The sequence below is a fragment of the Nanorana parkeri genome, unplaced genomic scaffold (genome assembly GCF_000935625.1).
Source record: "Nanorana parkeri isolate BGI_ZX_2015 unplaced genomic scaffold, ASM93562v1 scaffold13, whole genome shotgun sequence".
Classification (NCBI taxonomy): Eukaryota; Metazoa; Chordata; class Amphibia; order Anura; family Dicroglossidae; genus Nanorana; species Nanorana parkeri.
In genome coordinates this window covers 2,285,333-2,307,508 of record NW_017306281.1, presented here as the reverse complement: position 1 = coordinate 2,307,508, position 22,176 = coordinate 2,285,333, and the positions used below count along the sequence as shown (strand labels likewise).

The following is a 22,176-nucleotide window of genomic DNA, read 5'->3' as shown; positions in this document are numbered from 1 at the left end:
TGCCAGCTATATTAATATTAGAAATCTAATGTGGCTTTTTAAAATAAATTATTATTAAGGATTGTTGTAAAAGAAGGATTTGCTAAACATGTAAACCCCTATTGTGTGACTTGTTCAGGTTTTCTCAGAATCTAGAACAGCACAGGTTTTCAAAGTGCATGTGTGCTGGGACTGGGAGCAAATCTGGCAGTACAGTGCACGTGCATCTATGTAAAGGTGCCCATACACCTTACAACTATCGCACTAACTAATTAAAAGTTTGTACGATCTGCCCATCTTGGACAGGTAGGGGAGGGCTTCCGATGATTCCAATGCTGAGCGGGCAGTGTGCGCTTGCACACACCAACCCGTGCGTCATTTGTCTCCCGAGAACGCAACTAACCCGCCGACAATCGTACGATTCTCGGCGGGTTTTCAAGCCTGCTCAGGAGACGAAAGACGTGCGACCGTACCGTAGAAGCGGTCACACACCTTCCATACACCTGCCGATTATCGTACGATCGCGGGATCACCCACGATTATCGTACGATAATCGGCAGGTGTATGCGCACCTTAGGTCTTTACGTAGAGTGACTGTTGGCCATCAGGATACTTTTGGTAGAGAACTGATGGTAAATTCCCTTGGTCATACATAGTCTACAAGTCAATGTTATGGAACAGCAACATGTAATATTACAATCCTTAAACTGTGTTCTCTAAAAGTAGTTTTTTTTTTTTCTCCTATTGTACTTATTGACATCATGAGATAATGTAAAATTGTGTCTGCTTTATGGCAGATAACCTCATGTTTACCTACAAAGTGATTTCACCATCTCAAAGCTGAGGGTGTTTAGGGCTCCCTTTACCTCTGTCCGGTGTTTTCTGGTGCATTACAGTGTGTTATTTTGCACATTAATACTTGTTCCATTACGACAGCCCTTCACTGGGCTGCCAGCAAGACCACAAGGCATAACAAAAAAAATCTAATGGGTACCTTTTTTAACCCATCTATGCGTTGAGGTGCGTTTGCAAGGTTAGCTAGGGTCCTATACAAAATTCTTTTTAAAGATTGTGTTACCAATATTGCACAGGTGTGAAACCAGCCTTGGTGTTTAGGACCCTATTTCTCTTTTTGTTACTATTTTATTAAATATAGATATAAATCGAGATCATATAACATTCATGTTTTTATCATATAAGTACAGTTGTTTATTGAAAATGTTAAACTGTAAAAAAAAATGTTGAGGTAGTTTCATGAATTTTCAATAGATTGGGCAAGCTCAAAACAAGGCCACTGCCAGTCTGAGACTTTAGGGCAGGTTCTCACCATTTTCTGGACCCGATCAAAACGCAGTGTAAATAGTTTTGCAGTGTTCCAGTGCTTTTTTTATTTTTTAGCTTAAAATGTGCTTTCAGGTGCGTACACGTGCGCTTGCATGTGTTTTTGATGCGTTCCAGTGCATTCCAAACCAGACAAAATAAGATGTGCAGTATTTTACTGGTCTGGCCTTGAACAGACTGCGCTGGTGTGAACAGAGGCCTGAAATAGCATAGGGATGCATTTTGGGTCCGGAAACAATCTGGTCTGGAGATGATGTGGTGTGAATGGTCCCTTACTGTTGGGTGGGCGAGATTTGTGTTCTTTTGGACAATCGGAGCAGGAAAGCAACTGGAGATTCCGTCATTTCTATATTCCTCTGTGCTCCTTATGCAACTGCTGGATGTCATAATTCTGGCTGGGAGACTGGAGGTACGTGGGAGAGTTATGTCAGGGTAACAAAAAGTCTGTCTCTGATTTTATATACTCTCCTCATTTCTCATTAAGAATTCTGAAATTTGTTGATCCACTGGAGCAATATTTTGTGAAAAGTGGCTAATTTGGATATTGCAGTATAAGAGAATAATTCCATGACATTCTTTTGACGTAGCCATATTTCTATCCTGCAGTCAAACGTTGACACTCAACAAACCCCCTAGCCAGTTCAGGTAATTCATGTGTCCTAGCTTAAGCATACCTGGTGCAACTCATGGAGCCTTTGATTAGTTGTAGCCGGTGTTCTTGAGATAACACCTGTTTTGAAGATGTGTGCTCTTGTAAAGGATTCTATTCAGGGGGTTGAATACTATGGAGACCGCAGAAGTCATTAAAAGTTGAATTTTCAGTTGAATTTAGGGAAACCACTTGAAACATTTGTTATGTTTCCCTATCTCAATTGCTTTTATTTGATTTGTTCATTGCAAAGAGCTGAAAGTGTGTTAATGTTGCCAATAAACCTGATTTGCAATAGATTAAATGAGTTTGCTTACAACTAAGTAAAAGAAAAAGTAAGACCTTTTTCGAGGAGTTGGTGTTTCTGAGAAGGTAGGGCAGTATTTTATTTCAATGTCCAGGGCACATAATTTAGCTGTTTATACTGATCGCAATAAATTACATTTTAATAAATTGTCTGATTGTCACAGGCCCAAAAATACATCATGCAGCTGAAAGGTCAGATAAACACTTTGGAAGCTGAGGTGGAAGAGCAGCGGAAGCAAAAGCAGAAAGCCTTAGTGGATAATGAACAGCTGCGGGATGAGCTGGAGAGACTGCGGAAACAGAAGCAGGAGAGCGACAAAAGCCAGGGACTATATTCAGAAATGGAAAGTAGGTCTTTACAAATTGGCAGTACGTCTGAAACGGTGATGAGCGTACATCATACACCATTGCACTATACACCATTGCACCATACAGTGCAATACATGGCAATTTGTTCAGTGTGCACTGCTTATGACTTGTCTTAGCCAATACCTGAAACGCTTCTATAAATATAGAGGCTTAATTATGCCATTGGGATTTCACGAACATCTGCCAGGAGGCTGAAATAAGCAACACAATTATAATGTACTTAATGTCAGAGCTGAAAAACAAAATGTCAAGATTAAGTAGCCATTTCATTATGTGTCAATGTCGGAATTTCATGGTCTGCAAAGAAATGTGTATATATATATATATTTTTTTTTGCTGACAGAAGCAGATACACAAACCCATGTTGGGTTTAGAAAACCAACAATTCATTCTATGGAAAACAAAGCATTTTCCTCCCATCTGTGGCCATTCTTCCTCTTCCTCCTCTTCATGTCCTAGTCTGAACTAATAAAAAAAAAAAACCTCTAGCTGCTTTAAAAAAAAAAAATACTGTAGGCTAACGTGCTAATTTTAGTTTTTTGTTTTTTTTTAGTTCATTTCATAATTTAACATTGTTATTAGGGATGCACCAATACCGGTATTTTGGTACTGAATACTGATACTGATAAGAACAGGCTTCCGCACACAATCACAAGCAGCATCTGTCCACCCCGGGATCAACCCATTTACCGGCGTGTGTGCAGCATCGACGTGTACACCCCGTGCGAATGTGGCCTAAAGGAGGACTCTTTTCTTTGGTCCCAAAAGCCTTGTTTATGAGCAGTTCCCCATAATATGTAACATGGTTCCCTCATGATGTTGGCATTGCCAGCAGAGGAATGCCTTGGGAACATTTTGTATGGGGTTTTTGGAATCCTGTACAAATGGGATACCATCCTAAAGTCCATTTCCTGAATTTTACCTGAGATAGATATGTTTACGGGAGCAGCAAAAACCTTTTTTTGTTTTTGCTGCTCCGTAAACTTTTTTTTTACATCTTTAGTAAATCAATCCCAACAATTATAGATATATTTTACCATCATTTACTATTAAATGCTGGGCTGTTTAATTAAAACGGAACAAAAACACAGCATGGCAGGCTTGATGTTCTTTATTTTATTAGATTCCTGAATATTTATCTATTTATTATTGGTATTTCTATAGCCGGTTTTTCGGTATCGACTACGAGTACCAATATTTTTTTTCCTGTACTCACCGATACCGGAACTCCCAATAAGAAGCCGGGTGGCATGTGATGACTTGCCGCCCGGCTTCCTGCTCCTTCGTCACCAGGTTTCTGGCCAATCAGTCTTGCCAACTTGCTTCCTGATAGGCCAGCTCAGCTCCATGCTCCCTGGTCATCAGCCGGGCAGCGTGTAATGACTCGCCACCTGGCTTCCTGATATCGGATCTTTTGGTATCTGGATTGGCATCGGGAGCATTTGGGCGAGTATGAGTACTTGGTATCAGCATCAGTGCATCTCTAATGTGCACATCAGTCCCTGCCTTCAAGGAGCTTACAATCTAAGGTCCCTATCTCACATGCACACTAGACCGATTTTTAGACAGGATCCAATTAACCTATCAGCATGTCTTTGAAGTATGGGAGGGAACCAAAGTAAACAAACTCCTTGCAGAATAAAAATCTTCATAACTTTTACCTAACCTCTTTTCTCATTTAAGTTCTATTTTCAGTTTGAAGATCTATAGTTAAAGCTATGTAATTTGACCATTCCCTTTCACCTAGGACTTTATTTTTATTTCCAAATAGGACATTTATTAAAGTACCATCTTTTATAAAGTATATTAGCTCCTAGAGGTTTCTTTGTGAGGATGTCATTGCCTTGCATCTTGCTTCCTTCATTGTTAAGCACTGTGAACGTAACCCTTCCCTTTTTTTACATGCACTGGTTATATATGCTAAATTTTTATCCAATTTACATCATATGTGTTATTTGACAGATGTGTTCCCCCAGATAGAAGCCCTACCCCATGATATTTATAGAAACATGTTCAGTTTTGTTGTTTTTTTTAATTTAATTCTTCCGTCTTTAATTCACAGAGAAAGTACAAGCGACAGACGTACGCTACAACAAGTTAAAGGAAAAGCACAGTGAGCTCATCAATGTCCATGCTGGTCTCCTAAGAAAGGTAGCACTACCTAATATTATATTTACTGTGTGTCATTTTAAAGGTTCATACTTTCTTTCTTTTACAATGTTTTTATTGAATCTATTAACAACAAAACAGCATTACAATCAACAACATTGAGGGTTAGTTCACACCATAAGCAGTGCGTTCCGGTCCGATTCTGGCCGGAACGCACTGCCTGGCATTGCGGCCGGCTCACTTTTTTGCCGGGTTGGAGGGGGCGTGGGGTCCATTGAAGTGAATGGCACCGTAGCCACTCCCTCCGGCCGCAATGCTATTTTGATCGCACAGGACCGCACTGCAGCCACAATGTGCCTTGCGATCCCGTGCGGACGTTCGCATTGCGGCCGGAGTGCGTGGCTACGGTGCCATTCACTCCAACGGCCCGCCACGCCAACTCCAGCCCGGCAAAAAAGTGGGCCGGCCGCAATGCAAGGCAGTGCGTTCCGGCCAGAAATCGGACCAGAACGCACTGCTTATGGTGTGAACTAACCCTGAAAATATGTTCAACACAAAGCCCAATGTCCTACAATCAAACACATGGGATAATCCATTCGACCCATAGGCAAAAAAAACACCACAGTGACATCCTCCTGTGTCACAATTTAAAAAGCAGTAGTGCAATGAGCACCTAAAGACATATGCCTTTGTTACACTGTACTCAGGAAGGCATACACAAAGGATCCATCAAGGGTCCATATTTCCAAAGAACTTTTTATTTCCAACTGCACCAGGTTTCCTTAAGAAAAGGAAAAAAAAAAGTTCTTTTAAATGGAACCTTTAACCCCCATAGGAACACATTGAGTATTTTTTCTTTAAGTATGGAGTAATTGCTTGAAGCCTAAAGCTGGTCATAGACCAATAACATTTTGTTTGAAACAACATTTTTAGTACGTTCGCTGGATTTTCTAATAGTTAATGGGATCAAATCGACTATCCTTTTTGACCACAGTAATGAAAAAAAGGAAGGAAATTCTACCAGCGAATGTGGTTTTTGTTTGACACTTCATTTTAACATTAGATTTTGGAATGAATGGAATTTTGAACGATTGCATTATCAATTGTTCTGCCAAGCTTTTTTGTGTGAACATTCATACTAAAATCTACCATTGTATGGCCAGCTTACTTCTATTTTGTTTAGGGTACAGTAGGAAAGGGTTCGAAACTCTGGTATTTATTGCTGCCCGTGTCCCTGTTTTCAAGATTTTCTGTCACTTCATTATATGATAATAAGAGGTGTCGGAGGGTCAGGAAATGGTTGGAAGTCTCTCTAAAGGGGAGACACAGCTACAGAAAACACTTTTCACAGTGTAAAACCTCTGTCAGTATGTTTTACTGATGGTACCTTCCTATCCTGTTGATGCCTGTACCCCTAATTTCTTGTCCCCTTGTCACAGGAAAAGATGGTTAGGGGAAATCGCCTTAATGGGTTCACCAACAGCAAAAAAAAAAAGAACTTGACAGAGCTTCTAACCTTTCTCCAATTTGTTCATAACTGAAATAAACGTTTTTCTGTGATTGTTAGATTTAATGAAAGGCAGAAGGGTATGTACTGTTTAGTTGTATTCGGTGTCTGTAGGGTATAATGAATCCAGAGTGCTTATAACAGATAGTAATCTTGTTTTATACAGAATGCTGACACTGCCAAGCAGTTAACAGTATCGCAGCAAAACCAAGAGGAGGTGGCACGTATCAAAGAACAGCTGGAGTTTCAGATGGATCAAGTGAAACGAGAATCTGAAATAAAGGTTAATTAAAAGAACTTTCCGTTTTAAAAGCATTAGGTGCTTGTTCCCACATGCATGCTACTTGGAATTCATTGCTAGACTGATATCTGTTGCTGAGTAAAGTGATACTTAACTCAGGAGTTGCATCTTAAAAATACATTCAAGTACCTCAATTGTTAACAAAAATGTATCTTATTTGTGTATCGCTCAGCTGTAGATCCTCAAATCATCTCTGAATTGGTGCTGGCACTGTCCTTCCTTCTGGAGGGGGGCTACTTTTGTTCCCCATGGTCCCTGTGTGTGTTGTAAAGAAGTCACCGCTCCAAGATCACTCCTGTGATGGACTACAATCTCACGTTTAGTTTACTAATTTGTATTGAGATTGTAGTCGAAGCGAGCTTGGAACGGTGGCTACTTTACAAGGGACCACGGGGAACAAAAGTAGCCACCCTCCAGAAGGAAGGACGGTGTCAGCACCAATTCAGAGATGATTTGAGGATCTACAGCTGAATGATATACAAATAAGATACATGTTTGTTAATAGTTAAGGTACTTGAATGTGTTATTAAGGTTTAACTCCTGAGTTCAGTGTCACTTTAAGACTTTTACTTAACTGTTTTCAATATCGGGGGTAATTCTTGTGTTTTGGCTTTATACTGATGTAGTTTTATTGACTTTGGAGCGTTAGTTTTTTTTTTTTTTGCTCATTTACTTAATATTTCTGGCTTTTATTTCTTCCACTGCAGGAGGATAAATAATACAGTGACTTCTCTATTACCAGAAAAGGCATTGCTGTAAGACTTTTGCCCCCAAACTGATTCTTGCACTAACAGAGGATTGCAACACATGCCTTGTGTGACAGTTTTTCATTAACCATAACAAATAAATCATCAGTATTGATCTGCTGATGCACACACTACTACAATTATGGTTTAATTTTTTATTGCTATGCTTAAATCAGTCACTGAAATTGACTAATCCTTCGTTGAATACTCTGAATTTTTATTTTGTTTGAGAACTTGTTAAAAGTATAAAGCTCCTAATACTGGAGAAAGTCTCATGCTCCTAACCTAATCTTCACCATCAATCCATGTCTGGGAAACCAAATGAGCATTATGGAATTAAAACATTAACCGGGTTATTCAGAAAAGGGTGAAGAGTTTGGAGAAGGTAGGAGAAGTGATCAATCTAGGACAACATAGCTGATTTGGAAAAATTCTCCAATTCCGCTCACTTTCCAGTTCAGCTATGTTGTTCTAGATCACTTCTTCTGCCTTCTCCAAACTCTTCACCCTTCTGTGAATAACCCTCTAAATCACAATCCCAGCTCATAAAGCAGGTGTCTTTAACCACAACCTTAATTAATCCATTTTTGATTTTTATTGTTTGCATTTTAAATATTTACTTGTAAGCCTGTCAACCTTTATGAGAAGTCATGAGTGACCTGACATTCTCTTCACAATGGTCATACACATGAACATGATGTAACATTTCCTCCCCCTTCTTTTGTTATATTTTAATGACTCATGCCATGACTTATACAACAATACAATAGAAGTAATCCTTAATTGGTAACGGAAATGTTTTATTTTGGGAGACCCAGCTGTTGCATTTGAATCATTGTGGGATAATCCCTGGTGATGTTAAGAATATTAGCATATGGCCATTTTGCATTTAGCTTTAAGTGACTACAGGAGAGAAAAGTCAGGTCTCTTGCCCTGCCAGACAGAACTATGACACGTTACAGGGCTGTTTTATATATCTCAGGACTGGATGGACAGAAATGCAAGTCCTTTCGCGTCACAAAACACCATTCCATTCCAGAGATATCATCCCCCAAAGTCTCTGCAGCATCCAACATTTGAAAAAGTGTAAATCTCCTGTTCCTCGACTAGGGTTATGTGGCTCCTCTCGGTGACCCCCTACTTCACTACTTGTTCTGTAGTGACGAAGAGGATGGCTGGAGGAACTACTGCAGAACACTAGCAGCTTGACACTCCTGCAAGTGTCTGTTTTCTGCAGAGACTTTGGGTGATTATATTTATTGGAGCATTGTTCTGTGTTCAGGTAATGGGAGAAGTATTTGCTTTATTTTTTTGCATGCAGCTCTGTCATTTTTAAATGCAATTTTACTGTTGGAGTCGCTAAAAGTACATGTCCAACAAAATGCCCTGTCCACAGGTTGACCTTGTTGCATGGGTTTTGTGGCGCATTTAACTGTATTGTCACCCTAGGAGGAAGGGGGGAAAAACAATGTAATTCAGAAAACCAAAAACTGCAGTGTTATTGCTAGTGACAGACTGAAACATTTATATCATTTGCTTTTGCCTTTAATTCTAATTTAAATCACAGTTTACTGCTGATTTCTTTATGGACAAACCAAATAATCCTTTTTACTTATAACTTGTTTGCTGACGTGTATTCTTTTCATCACAATTTTTTTCAGTTGGAAGAACAGACTTTTCAGCTTGAACAGCTGAAAACGGAGGTTGAATCAAGAAAGGAGGCGCTGACAAGAATACAGGAGTCTCTGGGAAATAGTCAGCAGGTACATTACTTTTGTCATCGGAGTGTTTGCCCTGTTCTGCGCAATTTGCTTGTCCCCTGCTAATGTTTTGTATTAGCTATGTGTGTACAGAACGCCAGCAAACAAATATCACACTTTTGATATATTGCAGTGCAGCCTTGTACAGCTGTGTACACACACAAAGGTGACCGTTAACAATAATGCAGACATGTACAGCTCGTCATTGTGGCATATCCCTTCCTGTGTATATTAGGGATGCACCGATACCGATACTAGTATCGGTGCCGATACCAAGTATTTGGGTGAGTACTCGTACTCGCCCAAATGCTCCGATACCTAGCACGAGTACTTCCTGTATCAGGAAGCAGGGCAGCGCATCATTACACGGTGCCCGGTTCCCGATTGGCCAGGAAACGGCTCCATGCTCTCTCGTCACTTGTGATTAGAGAGCATGGACCCGGCCAATCAGGGAACCGGGCAGCGTGTAATGACGCGCTGACCGGCTTCCCGATTGGTCAGGAAGCTAGCAAATCCGGAAGGCGGGCGCCGCGTAATGACGCAGTGCCCAGCATTCTGATTGGCTGGGAAGCCGGCGTCATGCTCCCTCGTCATCTCATGAATCATAATATTAAGAAAGTGACCTTAAAGCATTAGTTTGTATTGCTTTAGAAAAAATGTGACCTGTCCCTTTAAGAAAAAGTATCGGTAATTGGTATCTGCGAGTACTTGATCAAAAGTATCTGTACTTGGTCTTAAAAAAATGGTACCGGTGCATCCCTAGTGTATATATTAAAGTATTAGGGGTGTAGAAGTTGTAACAACAAAACTGGCAAATCATTTTTGTCCAAATTTTGGAAAAGGTGCATGGAAACTAACTGTTGGTGGAGAAGAAGTCCCTATCTGCTCAGGTATGCGTCTTATCTGGAGCTAAGCACCAAGGAGTGTCTGCAAGCTTGTTCTGTCAATATATGAACATGGCAGAAAAAAAACCTCACACATACCTGTGAATAAGAGGAATCTGCATAAAATAAGACCTTTCTGAATACTCCTTGCCGCATTGAAGCTTATTCAGAATTCTCAAATGTCTTATTTAAACCTTTTGTTGGTTTATGTTTATTGCAAAAGGGAATTGATTGATCTATGAAGTAAAGTGCAAAATGTATTCTTGTATAAATGTAGCGTTCATCTCAAGCAAATTGCATTTTTGTTTAAGGATTGCCATGTAGCAGATTAAACCTGTACAAAACGATATCCCTACACATTTTTATACTTGTATACATAAATTGTGTGATGCATGTTTGTGAAGCAAATTAACAAAATTTCCCCAAACTTATTTGGTATTCATCCTTTTGGTTTGTGGTGTTGACACCGTTTAGTTCTGTGAACGATACAGTACTTTATTGTAAAATCAAGGAATTGTCATTGGCTTAGGACTATGACTGCATAAGACTGCTGTTGTGAAGCCACATTTAATGTGTTAAAATCAATTGGGAACATTTCATCCCAGGAGAGTTGCTTCCCAGACTAACAGGCGGCATACTCCTGAATGCTTAAGCCACAGACTGTAGCAGTTTCTTGTGTTGCAAACAAGTAGGGCACCCTGAAGACACACTCCGCTTTTACCTGAAGATTAAGCCTTGAAATGCAGACGGACAACCTACCTACTGAGTATTTCCGGGGTTTTTTTTCCCAGGCTTAGCTATATGGCACCAGTTCTCTAGGTCTCACTTTTGTTTGGATATTTGTTCATCTTAGAACATGCCTGCTGAAAAATTCACGTTATGCTATTTTGCAGCCTCTCGCATCTGCACAAGCAGATCTCTGTTTTTAATTGAACTGTAGAAATATCACATTGGTGGTGCTACAAGCTCTTGCAGGAACTATCATAGGTATGACTTTGCTTCCACACTTTATTATGAAACAAGGTTATAATAAACCCTTTTATAGCTTCTGCTTGTTGTGCTGTGTCTACTACTCAAATGCATTATTTGTATGCTATCTTTGAAGTACTTGTATTAAATAATTGTATTTTGGTTTTCTCTGAATTTCTAGTCTGAATCTCATTTGACATCAAAATTAGCAGCTCTTGAAACTGAGAAGGATGCATTGCAGAGTCTCCTGACCTCTAAAGAGTCTGAACTGCTATCAGTCAAGAATGTGGCTCAGGAGACAGAGACTTTATTCAATCAAGAGCAGGAGAAAAGATCCAGTGAAATACGGGACTTGCATGAAAAGCTTGACAAAAAGGTAATGAAGTAACTTTACAACCCTAAAATTAGTTTTCATCAATGCCCCTTTCACTTGCTGTGGTATGACCACTATAAACGTTTACAGATATAGCAGATATACAAGCAGGTTTAAGTATGTTGGAAAATGTAAGAACAACTTTTCTTGTTCACTGTTGGTGTTTTTTAAATGTGTTTACATCAGTTAAAATGCATTTCCTAGAAAGCCATGTGCCCATAGGTGCATGCTCGTTCTTCCATTTACACTGGAAGTAAATCAATCACACACAGATGCATGGTCTAATTAAGGGAACTGTGCTTTTTCTTAACACTTACCTTGGAATAAATAAAAGCAGGTATGGTTTGATTATGTAAATAGGGCCATAACCTTGCACTCCAGCCTCCCTAAACATATATATTCCCTTTTACATAGGATTACAGCTCCAGGACATGGGTATAGCCTGATACAAGGGCTGGACACTATTAGTCGCAAATGTACCAAAAGTCCACATGCCTAGGATAGAAATAAAAGGATTCTTACACATTGTCTTTTGGTTCTTAGATTGTAAGTGCCAAGATATACACTGACCGGCCACTTCATTAGGTACACCTTGCTAGTACTGGGTTGGACCTCTTTTTGCCTTCAGAGCTGCCTTCGTGGCATAGATTCAACAAGGTGCTTGAAACCTTCCTCAGAGATTTTGGTCCATATTATTGACATTACATCACGCAGTTGCTGCAGATTTGTCGGCTGCACATTCATGATGCAAATCTCCCGCCACATCCCAAAGGTGCTCTATTGGATTAAGATCTGGTGACTGTGGAGGCCATTGGAGTACAATTAACTCATTGTCATGTTCAAGGAACCAGTTTGAGATGATGTGAGCTTTGTGACATGGTGCATTATCCTACTGGAAGTAGCCATCAGAAGATGGGTACACTGTAGTCATACAGGGATGGACATGGTCAGCAACAATACTCAGGTAGGCTGTGGCATTTAAACAATGCTCAATTGGTACTAAGGGGCCCAAAGTGTGCCAAGATAATATCCCCCACACCATTACACCACCAGCCTGAACCGTTGATACATGTTGTTTACGCCAAATTCTGACCCTACCATCTGAATGTCGTAGCTGAAATCTAGACTCATCAGACCAGGCAATGTTTTTCTAATCTTCTATTGTCCAATTTTGGTGAGCCTGTGCGAATTGTAGCCTTCGTTTCCTGTTCTTAGCTGACAGGAGTTGCACCCGGTGTTGTCTTATTCCCATTCTGATGCTCGGATTGAACTTCGGCAAGTCTTCACCACTTTTGGATGCCTAAATGCATTGAGTGGCTGCCATGTGATTGGCTGATTAGCAATTTGTGTTACCAAGCAATTGAACAGGTGTACCTAATAAAGTGACGGGTGAGTGTATGTCCCACCATAGGACCTGCAGGAGTTCATACATCTGAAATATTTAACTAGAAATGGGGAGTAGAGATGGTGGTTAAACTGCCTGACATATGACATATACTAGTGTTTTGTGTGTTTCTAGACTGTAGATGAACAGAAACTTTACCAGAAAATGTTGGAGGACCAGTTCAACATAATTCAGGGAACAGTAAAAGAGGCTGAGAATATCATCCAAGATGCTGTTGCTAAACTTGATGACCCTCTTCATATCCGCTGCACCAGTTCACCAGGTACGGTTGTGACCTATATTGTGTGGTTAGTGACTAATATAGGTTTAAAATATATTTTTTATAATTTCATTGAACTTATTTATTTAAAATCTAAAAAGACAATATACTCATAGCTGATGTTGCAAGTAGGGATGCACCGATATATATCGGCCGCCGAAACATATCGGCCGAAAATTGCACTTTTGGCCTAATGCCGAAAGTGCAATTTTCCTGCAGATACATCGGCGCATCCCAGGTTTCTTTCCTCCCCGCTGGGCGCTGCTATGTGTCCCAGCGGTGAGGAGATAAAATGACGGCCGAGCGCTGCGGGAGGAGAGCGCTGTGAGCGGCCGGTGTCTCTCCTCCCACATCGCTCAGCCACCTATCACATTCCGGCAGAGCGGGGCGGAGACAGCCCGCGCTGTCACAGGAGGCTGAGCTCTCCTCCCTGCACCGCTCGCTCAGCCTCCTGTGACAGCGTGTCAGGATGGAGAGCGAGGTACAAGCAGTCAGAGATTAGTGATCGCTGAGTGTTTGTAGATAATTGAGGACATGGTATGGTTACTATATCCTCAATTATGAATGAATGGGAAGTGATCTACATCACCTCCTGTTCATAGTTGTAGTTATAGTAAACATACTCTGTCCTCATGTTATGAATAAACAGGAACACTCAGTATAGAGGATTCCTGTTCATTTATAAAAAGGGATACAGAAAAAGAGATTGAGGACTCTGTTCTCAATCTCTTTTTTTCTATTTTAAAAGGGAAATATTAGCGGTCTGTTTAGACCCATAATATTTTCCCAAAGCCCCTAAAAGTAAACAAAAAAATTAAAATATTTAATAAAAAATGAATTAATACATACAAATAAATATTTGAAAAAATTAAAAAGTTTATAAAAAATAAATATTAAAAAAATTTGAAAAAATGAAAACCTTTTCGGTTTCGGCCTGACAATTTTTTTTTATTTCGGTTTTTAAATTTCTATTTCGGTGCACCTCTAGTTGCAAGTATAGGTGGAATGTATCTGCATATTTTTATCTCTTGGGCACTTAAGCAATGAAATCTTAACTATTCCTGGTCTAAGGCCTGGTTCACATCTGAGTGTTCCTGGGCCGCGTATCTTGGGAACTCACATTCGTGCACGATTGTTGATTTCAATGGGGTCGTATCTGCGTGGCAAAAAAGATCCTGCACCTGCAGGAAATGCAGCAAAAAAATGCGCGATTTGCGATTAGAAATTAATGGCACCGCATACGTATTTCGCATTTGTGCGCAATTCCCTGATTGCGCGTCAATCATGCAAGACAACTGAACACTCAGATGTGAACCAGGCCTAAAGAGGAGAGTCTAATCTTGTTACAGTATTTAGACATGAACAGTTTACACTGTTCTGAATGTAAGCAGAGACCAATTTTAGTTGTGTCATCTCACTTAGCAGTGATTCAGTGTGTATGGAACTGAAATGATGATTTTTGGTTTTGTGCTTACATAGGAATCACAGGAATTAAATGTAATAACCATTTTGAACCACAGGACAGTCTGCCAGCTCTAGGCTGAGACCTTTGTGGCCTTTGCATAAATCTTGGAATAACACCGCTTAATATTTTACCTCTGATGTTACAAAACCCCATCCTTAATCCAAAAGGTATTGCTCCGTATTTTCATATTGTATTGAAAATAAACGACTAGATTAAATCTATTTCCTTTGCAGATTACCTTATGAACAGATCACAAGCTGCTCTAGATTCATTATCTTCCTTGGAAAATGGACATGCAAAATATGTACAGAATATGACAGGTGAGCTCCCTTGTTTGTTGTCTCTGTTCTTTTGTTGTTGGTCATACACAGGCCTATTAATTCAGCAATAACTTTATTACTTATGTAAGTATTTATTTTTTTGATACACAAGTCCAGGTTATCTGAACTGAAATCTGAAGAATTACCAAATCCAGCTATTATGTGATGCACAAGATTCATAAAGTAAACAAAAAACCTTTACCTTTCCTGATTGAACCAAATGTTCCTTCCCATTCGTGTCTCACACACTCCCTCTCCCAGACGCTGCAGCTCACAGTGTGAAGGTTTCAGCAACAGAGGCAATGCTGACAGTCTAGAAAACAGTAAGCCAGACTAGGTGTGTGCAGGTACTGACTGACAACCTACAGGATTCTGAATCAGCAATGCCTATTACCTCACCCCCCTGCATTAGTTTTTCATCCCATTGTGGTTCAAGCAGGCACACCCTACATAAGAGTGGCAGCCCTGCTCTGTATTCAAAAGTATTGCACCATTAGGTGGACTTCACTAGCAGGCTCAGTATGTATTTTTATTACTCTAAGAGGCCTTTGGGTGTGGCTTGTGTGGCAGATGAGCACTTTTTATGTGCTGCAGCCACTATTACTACTTTTCACCTTTCTGGCCTTTTGCCTCTCCATGTCAAGTGGGGGAAACCTCTTTGTTATTGTTCTAGGGCTTTTTTCTGTTTTCCGTGTGTTGTGACTGAACATTGTTGCATGTGCTGAAGCCACCATTATTATTTTTTTTTTATATAAATTCTTTATTTATTGTTTTTATGAAATTTGTAACAAAACAGTAAGAAAATAGCATTAGCACATAGTGTACTCGATGATCTGTCAAGGAAATCCACTATCACACCTATGTATCAAAGGGTATACATCTTGTAGAACAACCATAGTCTGGCTCAGACATTAGCCTGAACAATTTATCTGTGGTAAAGGGAGACGGACGTTGTCTCACGAGTCTCCATCGGATCCTGATCGCATCACCGCGTTCCCTGTCATTCGCCTGCGTATCTCCTATACGCGGGCTTACTGCAAGTGGATGAGGTCCCGGATGTCCACATCTCCACCCCAGATAGGTCAGCCGTCCCCCGTGTCAGTCTTTACATCTCCCCTAACAGGGCAGCATATTCCTGGGTAGTAGTGAAATCCATCCAGTAAAACCAGGTGCGATTAAACTGCGTCACTCTGTGGCTAGCTGAGGCCAGGAGATCCTCCATTCTGTAGATCTCTCCGACCTTCGCCAGCCACAGTGTGATTGGTGGTGCAGCCGTGCGTTTCCAGTAAAGGGGGATACACGCCTTCGCCGCACTGAGTAAGTGCACTAAGAGGGACCTCCTATAGCGGCGTAAGGGCATGGGTGCCAGGTGTAGGAGATATTCAGCTGGATCGGACCCCAAAACAACCCCTGTCAATGTGTTGCAGACCTCTGCCACCTTATCCCAGAAAACCCTGAGCAGAGGGCAGGACCAGAACACATGCAATAGCGTGCCTTCCTGTGTGCCACCATTATATTTTACCTTCCCGGAATTTTCAGAAGCTTGACGACATCATTGCTGGGGCGGAGTTATTGCACCCCCCATCCATACTGCTTCCTAGGTCTGTCCTGCAGCTTCACACCTGCCTGTCTGTTATGGCATTTTATCATCACAAAAGGAATGGCCAGGGGCGAGTTTTGTAGCAGCCCAAAGAGAGTGAGTGTCACCTGCCAAGTGTCTCTATGGAGCCAGCACTGCGTGAAAGACACTTACTGAGGCCAGTCTGTGGGATAAGCCTATGGTCTGCAAGGCCTGGTGTGAAACTCTGAGTAGCCAAGCAGGAGTTGCAATCCGGGTCTTTGTGGCCCTCCATCTGGGGCACTGGGGCTTTTTTCCCTTAGGCTCCACTGCATCCCCAGTGGAGGAGAAACCATGGTCACAACCCCCACATTCCCAACACTGCGCCACCTCAAAAGAGCCCAAAGCTGGTCCCTAAAGCTGACATGCACAACAGGTGCCAGCGCTGGGCTGGCAGCTCTGAGCCTTCACAGCAGGCTAGTCCCAAGAGCTAACAGTGTATTAACGTTCAGTGGCTGAGGGGGCAAATAAGCTCTTCCTGCTGACTACCAATAGCCTCTGTGGTTCTTGTTAATGCTACTGCATTGGGCATTTTGAATAGGTGGTTCATTCCATCTGCAAGTTGGAGAATGCTGCCACTCTCTCCCCTAGCATTGTCTGGTCTCTGCACCCATAAACCAAAACACTTGGACTTTCTTTGCCAAATCATGGCTGGCTGGTCAAAATTTGTTAAAGCAACTGTTGTAGCTGATCCCTCAATTATAGTATGCGTGGTGCAAATGGCTGTAGCTTTACATTTTAGTTGTGCCATTCCGCTAGGGCCCTCAGGCATATTTCCCCTTAATGGGTCTCATGTCTGTACACATGCGTAGCGCATGTGTACGCCTTTTTAATAAGTTCTGAGCTGCGGAATTTGCAGGTAGAACAGTTGATTCAATTGATCTTCAGGGAACAGTCTCCTCAGATCTACTCTTGATACCATTATTAAGGACACTTCTGCTGGCAGGAAGACACTACTTCCTCAGCAGAAGAAGCCCTGAGGATCAGATTGCAAAGTCCTCTCCTTTTTAACTGTTTGGAATCGTCCTTCTCGTTTCTTCACTCCCACGCCCTCCATCTCGAGACCCCCAAAGCTTGGCTCCCAGTTTACCTGCAGGGTCATGCACTCAGTCTGCCAAATCCTCAAACAAGCTTTCCTCTCTATGAAGGTGCACCCATACTTTCCAGAGTGAGGGGACATTGTAAGCCTTTGCAGATACTTGGACAGCATGCATCTCAGACGTTTGGGTGCAGGTGGTGGTATCCCAGGGCTACAAACTGAAAGTTTGCTCCCTGCAACCTCCTCAGTTTAATCTCCAACCTCCTATGTAATTGCACACTTTAACAGATGTCCATCAAACCGTTTCAGGTCCTCGGCACAAAAGTAACATTGACTCGGTTCTTTTTCACCGTTCCCATATCTAAAGGGGGTAGGGAGACTTTCTGCATTCAGTGTACCTGTGTTCCCACATCGCATTAGAATTTCCTACATTTTGTGTGTGACTCTCCTCATGTCATCCCTTTTGCGGGATATTTAGATGTCCTCATGTTGAGGAAATAGTTGACATGGGCTCTGGCAGACAATGTGGCTTTGAGTATCCAAGACAGTACATCAGTTTGGATGGATTGTGAAACTTCTGATATCATCAGTGGAACTGACTCTGGGTCTTGTCTGAAAAAAGCCCAGGCCAGAGATTTTTTTTTACAGGAAACACTTTTTTCATCTGACTGATCTCAAATTTGAGCTCTCCAGTCCAGGAGTTGTTTAACTCCCAGCTTTTGAATGAGAGTCCTAGGTCTGATGGTAAACTCCTTCACGGCGGCTCCATTTGTCCATTTGTTCACTCCAGACCTCTACAAGTCAACATTCTGTTGCCATGGGACAAGTCAATCAAAACCCTGGACAGACCAATTTCTTTGGCACTGAAAACCAGGTTATGCCTGGCTTAGTGGCTCAGCAAACCGGTTCTGGGATTTGGGAAAGTCCTTCCTCCCTAACTTTTGGAAAACCTCATGATGGGTGCCAGCCTGGGAAAGAGTTGTGTTTGGTGCAGGGTCCTGTTGGTGCAGCGGACTTGGTAGTCGCAGGATCTTCATCTTCCATTTAACATTCTGGAACTTTGGGCAATTCTGCCATCTCTTCTGCATTGGACCAACCTGTTGGAGGGTCGTTTGATTGGATTTTAGTCAGACAACACCACAGCGATGGCACACATCAATCATCAGGGAGAAGTCTCCCTGTTGGATAAGTGGTATATATGATACTGTCCTAGGCAGAACATTACATTCCAGCCTTTTCTTCCATGTACATACCAGGCATAGACAATTGGTGGACACATTTCCTCAGCCGACAGCGCCTGGACCTGGAGGAATTATCTGTACACCCTGAAGTGTCAAAGGTGGGGAATGCCATATGATTAAATCTGAGTAGGTGATTTCACTTTCAATGGAGTGCTGTTGAATTCTCCAATTCTTTCTACAATGAGTCTCCCATGTAGTTTCCTCTGTTCTTTCCCGTGTGACTCTACAGGATCTGCATCTGGTTCTCTTTGGGTTTCTGAAACCACCACTTAAACCCGGTAGAGACATTCCTCTCTGTACTCTCACCCAAAAGGTGGTTTTCCTTGTGACCATAATCTGTGGAGGTGAATGCCTGAACTGGTGGCCTTTTCCTGCAAGGAACCTTTCTGCTTTCACATAGGGACCAGGTGGTTTTGAGGCTCAGAATTGCCTTCCTGTCTAAAATATTTTCTGCCTTTTACCTTAACCAGGACATCGGCCTTCTGCCTCTCTCTCTGGCTCCAATTCACAAAAATTACATTTCCCTCTATTGCCTGTATATGGAAGGGTTGTAGGAGTCTGTCTCTCAGCTACTGCTTTTTGCAAAAAGAGTTATCCTGGATGGTTCCCGTAACGGTGCACCAACTTCTTGTTCCATCATCTCTAGGTGGCTCAGACAAACCATCTAAACGTATTGTTTCAAGGATCGAGTTCCACCTTTTCTGTCCAGAAGCATTCTTCCTATATATGTTAATACTTGCAAGACTACCACTTGATCTTCTCTGCCCTCCTTCTCCTAATTTCTACCAGGTGGATCTTGCAACCTCTTCTGTTGCCTGCTTAAGATGTTGGATCCTTCAGACGGCTCTTTGAGTTGCAGGCCCCAGTTTTTTGTTTTTGCAGTGTTGCCCACCCCTCAGTTGGATTGCTTTTGGAGTCCTAAAGGTAAAAGACAACCTATGTCCCTCAATGGATTAGAAAGAATATAGGAATGTACTCGCTCTATAATCTTTTTAGGGACACGTCTCCCGACCCTCTATGCTTATGTTCATGTTTTTGCTGGTACTGCTTGCTACAGTCCTAAATCATGCTGGTACTTGGAGGGGTAATACAAGGCTAGCCTACAGTCTTTTTTTAATTGCGAGTGTTCAATGCTCCTCTTGGAATCCGCATAACCTTAAAGTAGAAAGACTACCTATGTCCTTGCGTACCTCAAGGCACACCAAGAAAAGGATTTTACGCAGAGTACAAAAACTATTATATTTTTTTTCTTATCACTGGCAATTACTAGAAGAAATTACCTATCAAATATGCTGAGCATTAAAAATGGTAGATATGTTGATTGCGGTCATTATAGTTCCGTAGCAATTTCTCTTTGGTCATGCCTTATGCTTTTATTTAATATAGCAATGTGATTCCTCCCTTCAGATGCCTCAGATTTAGTTGGAGCTCTTGCCCAATTTGCACATTTAACTGCGGACACCATTGTAAATGGCAGCGCCACCTCTCACTTGGCTCCACCAGACCAAGGAGACCGTAAGTTGATATCTCCTTTCTATGGTGTCTTATTGTAATGTCGCTTAGTTCATTAATACGTATTGGGCTTATATTTGTTTTAGGACTGAGTGACAGCTGCCGGGAGTGCGGGAGTCAAAGTTTACAGTATCTAAGGGAACTTAAAGACAAACAGTCCCTAAAAGAAGCAGATCTGGGGGAGGTTAGAAGGACATTACAGAATATCCTCGGACTGGGAGAGGTACACTTTGTTGTAATTTTTTTTGCCTCATGTAAGAAGATAATTTAGCATAAGTGTTACAGATTTGTGACAGACACATGCTGCCATTTTCATTTTATTAAATGGATCTGTAATGATCTTAAATACTATATCAGAATGCTAAAGATACATTCAAGGTAAGAGTGAAAATTATTTTTACTTTAAGCAAAGCCTACTCGTTTTGCCAGACTGAAAATATACCTTCATGGAGTACAATCTACCTGCTCAGTACTTCAGATTTTTATCCATAAATTGATGTAATACCCCAATCCACTACACTTCCTTTTATCAGTAATCTAATGATCTAAGAAAACCTGATTGTGATACAGAAAAAAATTATAAAACATGCCCACCACAGACTTCCTGCAGTCTGTCACATACAGAAAGCCTGATGGAAAAAAAAAGTGTTTTCTCAGTCACCAACTACATTTAAAGTGACACTAAACATCCCTTAATTGGTGCTGAGACTGTCCTTCCTTCTGGAGGGTGGCAACTTTTGTTCCCTAAGGTTCCAGTGTTAAAAAGTAGCCACCACTCCAAGCTCGCTTCTGTGATGGGGCTACAATTGCAATACAAATAAACTAGACTCGAGATAGTTCATCATAGAAGTGAGCGTAGAGTGGTGGCTACAACACACACAGGGACCGTGGGGAACAAAAGTAGCCACCCTCCAGAAGGAAGGACAGTGTCGGCACCAATTCAGAGATGATTTCAGGATCTACAGCCGAGTGATGCACAAATAAGATACATTTTTGTGAATAGTTGAGGTATTGGATGCATTTTTAAGATTTAACGCCTAAGTTTAGTGTGACTTTAAACTTGTAGATCTCCCACAATATCTTGCACAGTCATGTCTTGCTTGAATAATAATCAGCCCTTGAGTTATCTGTATTTTCCTAAGGGGCCTCCACTAGAGGGCACTTGATGCAGTCTTGTAGATTATCTTCAGCAGTTGCAATAATCTCATTTCGCAAGCATTATGGCACCTTTAGTACCCAACATTGATCCCCAGAGTTGTGATATCAGTACCCTTTTGAAGCTGCTTAGTTACATGAAACTTTGTTTCTCAGGAACTGAGGCCCAAGAGTTTCGATATCAGGCAGGAAGAGCTGGGTGACATGGTGGACAAAGAGATGGCATCGACTTCTGCTGCCATCGAAGATGCTGTGCGAAGAATTGAGGTTAGCCTGCTTTATTACTATTTCTATATTCTGTATATATAAATTATTCATTGGGAAACATTGTAGGAAATGTCCTCATTAAAGATCTAAATATTTGCACCCACTCTAAGTTTTACTCCGGATCTGAATTAGTTCAGCAGGTAGAGGAATGCCAAATATGCCAAAACCATGTACAAAAACCCCCCAAAAAACTTTAATGTGGATTACCTTAGTGCTGAATACAAACTGTCTTATAATTCAATTTCAGAAATCCTTTGAATTCTATGTAGGTTAAAAGAGAACTATGTCTTAGTTTACGCACATATAAACGTAAATACACGTCCGGTGCACCAGCGCGCAAAAACGACAATTGCGCTTCACATGTAGCAATCATTTTAGGGCCATCAATCACTGATAACACTAAACTGATGAGCGGTAAAAGCTTTTAAAGCATCGCCTATGGCCAATTATGGGTAATGTCGTTTTTTGAGGTTTCGCGCACGTGCGCAATTTTAATGTTTGATATGTTTGGTGTCTATTTACCCGACATGACCGCGTCTTTTATATTTTACCAAAAACTTGGATAATAAATGTTTTAGAATTTAACCCCTTCATGACTGAGG

General features: G+C 41.3%; 1 protein-coding gene across 2 annotated transcripts in view; it reads left to right on the top strand.

Moving 5' to 3' along the window:
• The window catches only part of HIP1R (huntingtin interacting protein 1 related), a 90,196-nt gene that overhangs the window by 55,196 nt on the left and 12,824 nt on the right, over positions 1–22,176 (top strand). For both annotated transcript variants that reach the window (XM_018557347.1, XM_018557357.1), the window contains exons 14-23: positions 2,440–2,623; positions 4,707–4,795; positions 6,427–6,543; positions 8,969–9,070; positions 11,102–11,296; positions 12,813–12,960; positions 14,656–14,742; positions 20,048–20,155; positions 20,239–20,375; positions 21,464–21,574. In XM_018557347.1, coding sequence (XP_018412849.1) covers positions 2,440–2,623; positions 4,707–4,795; positions 6,427–6,543; positions 8,969–9,070; positions 11,102–11,296; positions 12,813–12,960; positions 14,656–14,742; positions 20,048–20,155; positions 20,239–20,375; positions 21,464–21,574 — 1,278 coding nt within the window. The remainder of the gene's footprint in view (positions 1–2,439; positions 2,624–4,706; positions 4,796–6,426; positions 6,544–8,968; positions 9,071–11,101; positions 11,297–12,812; positions 12,961–14,655; positions 14,743–20,047; positions 20,156–20,238; positions 20,376–21,463; positions 21,575–22,176) is intronic.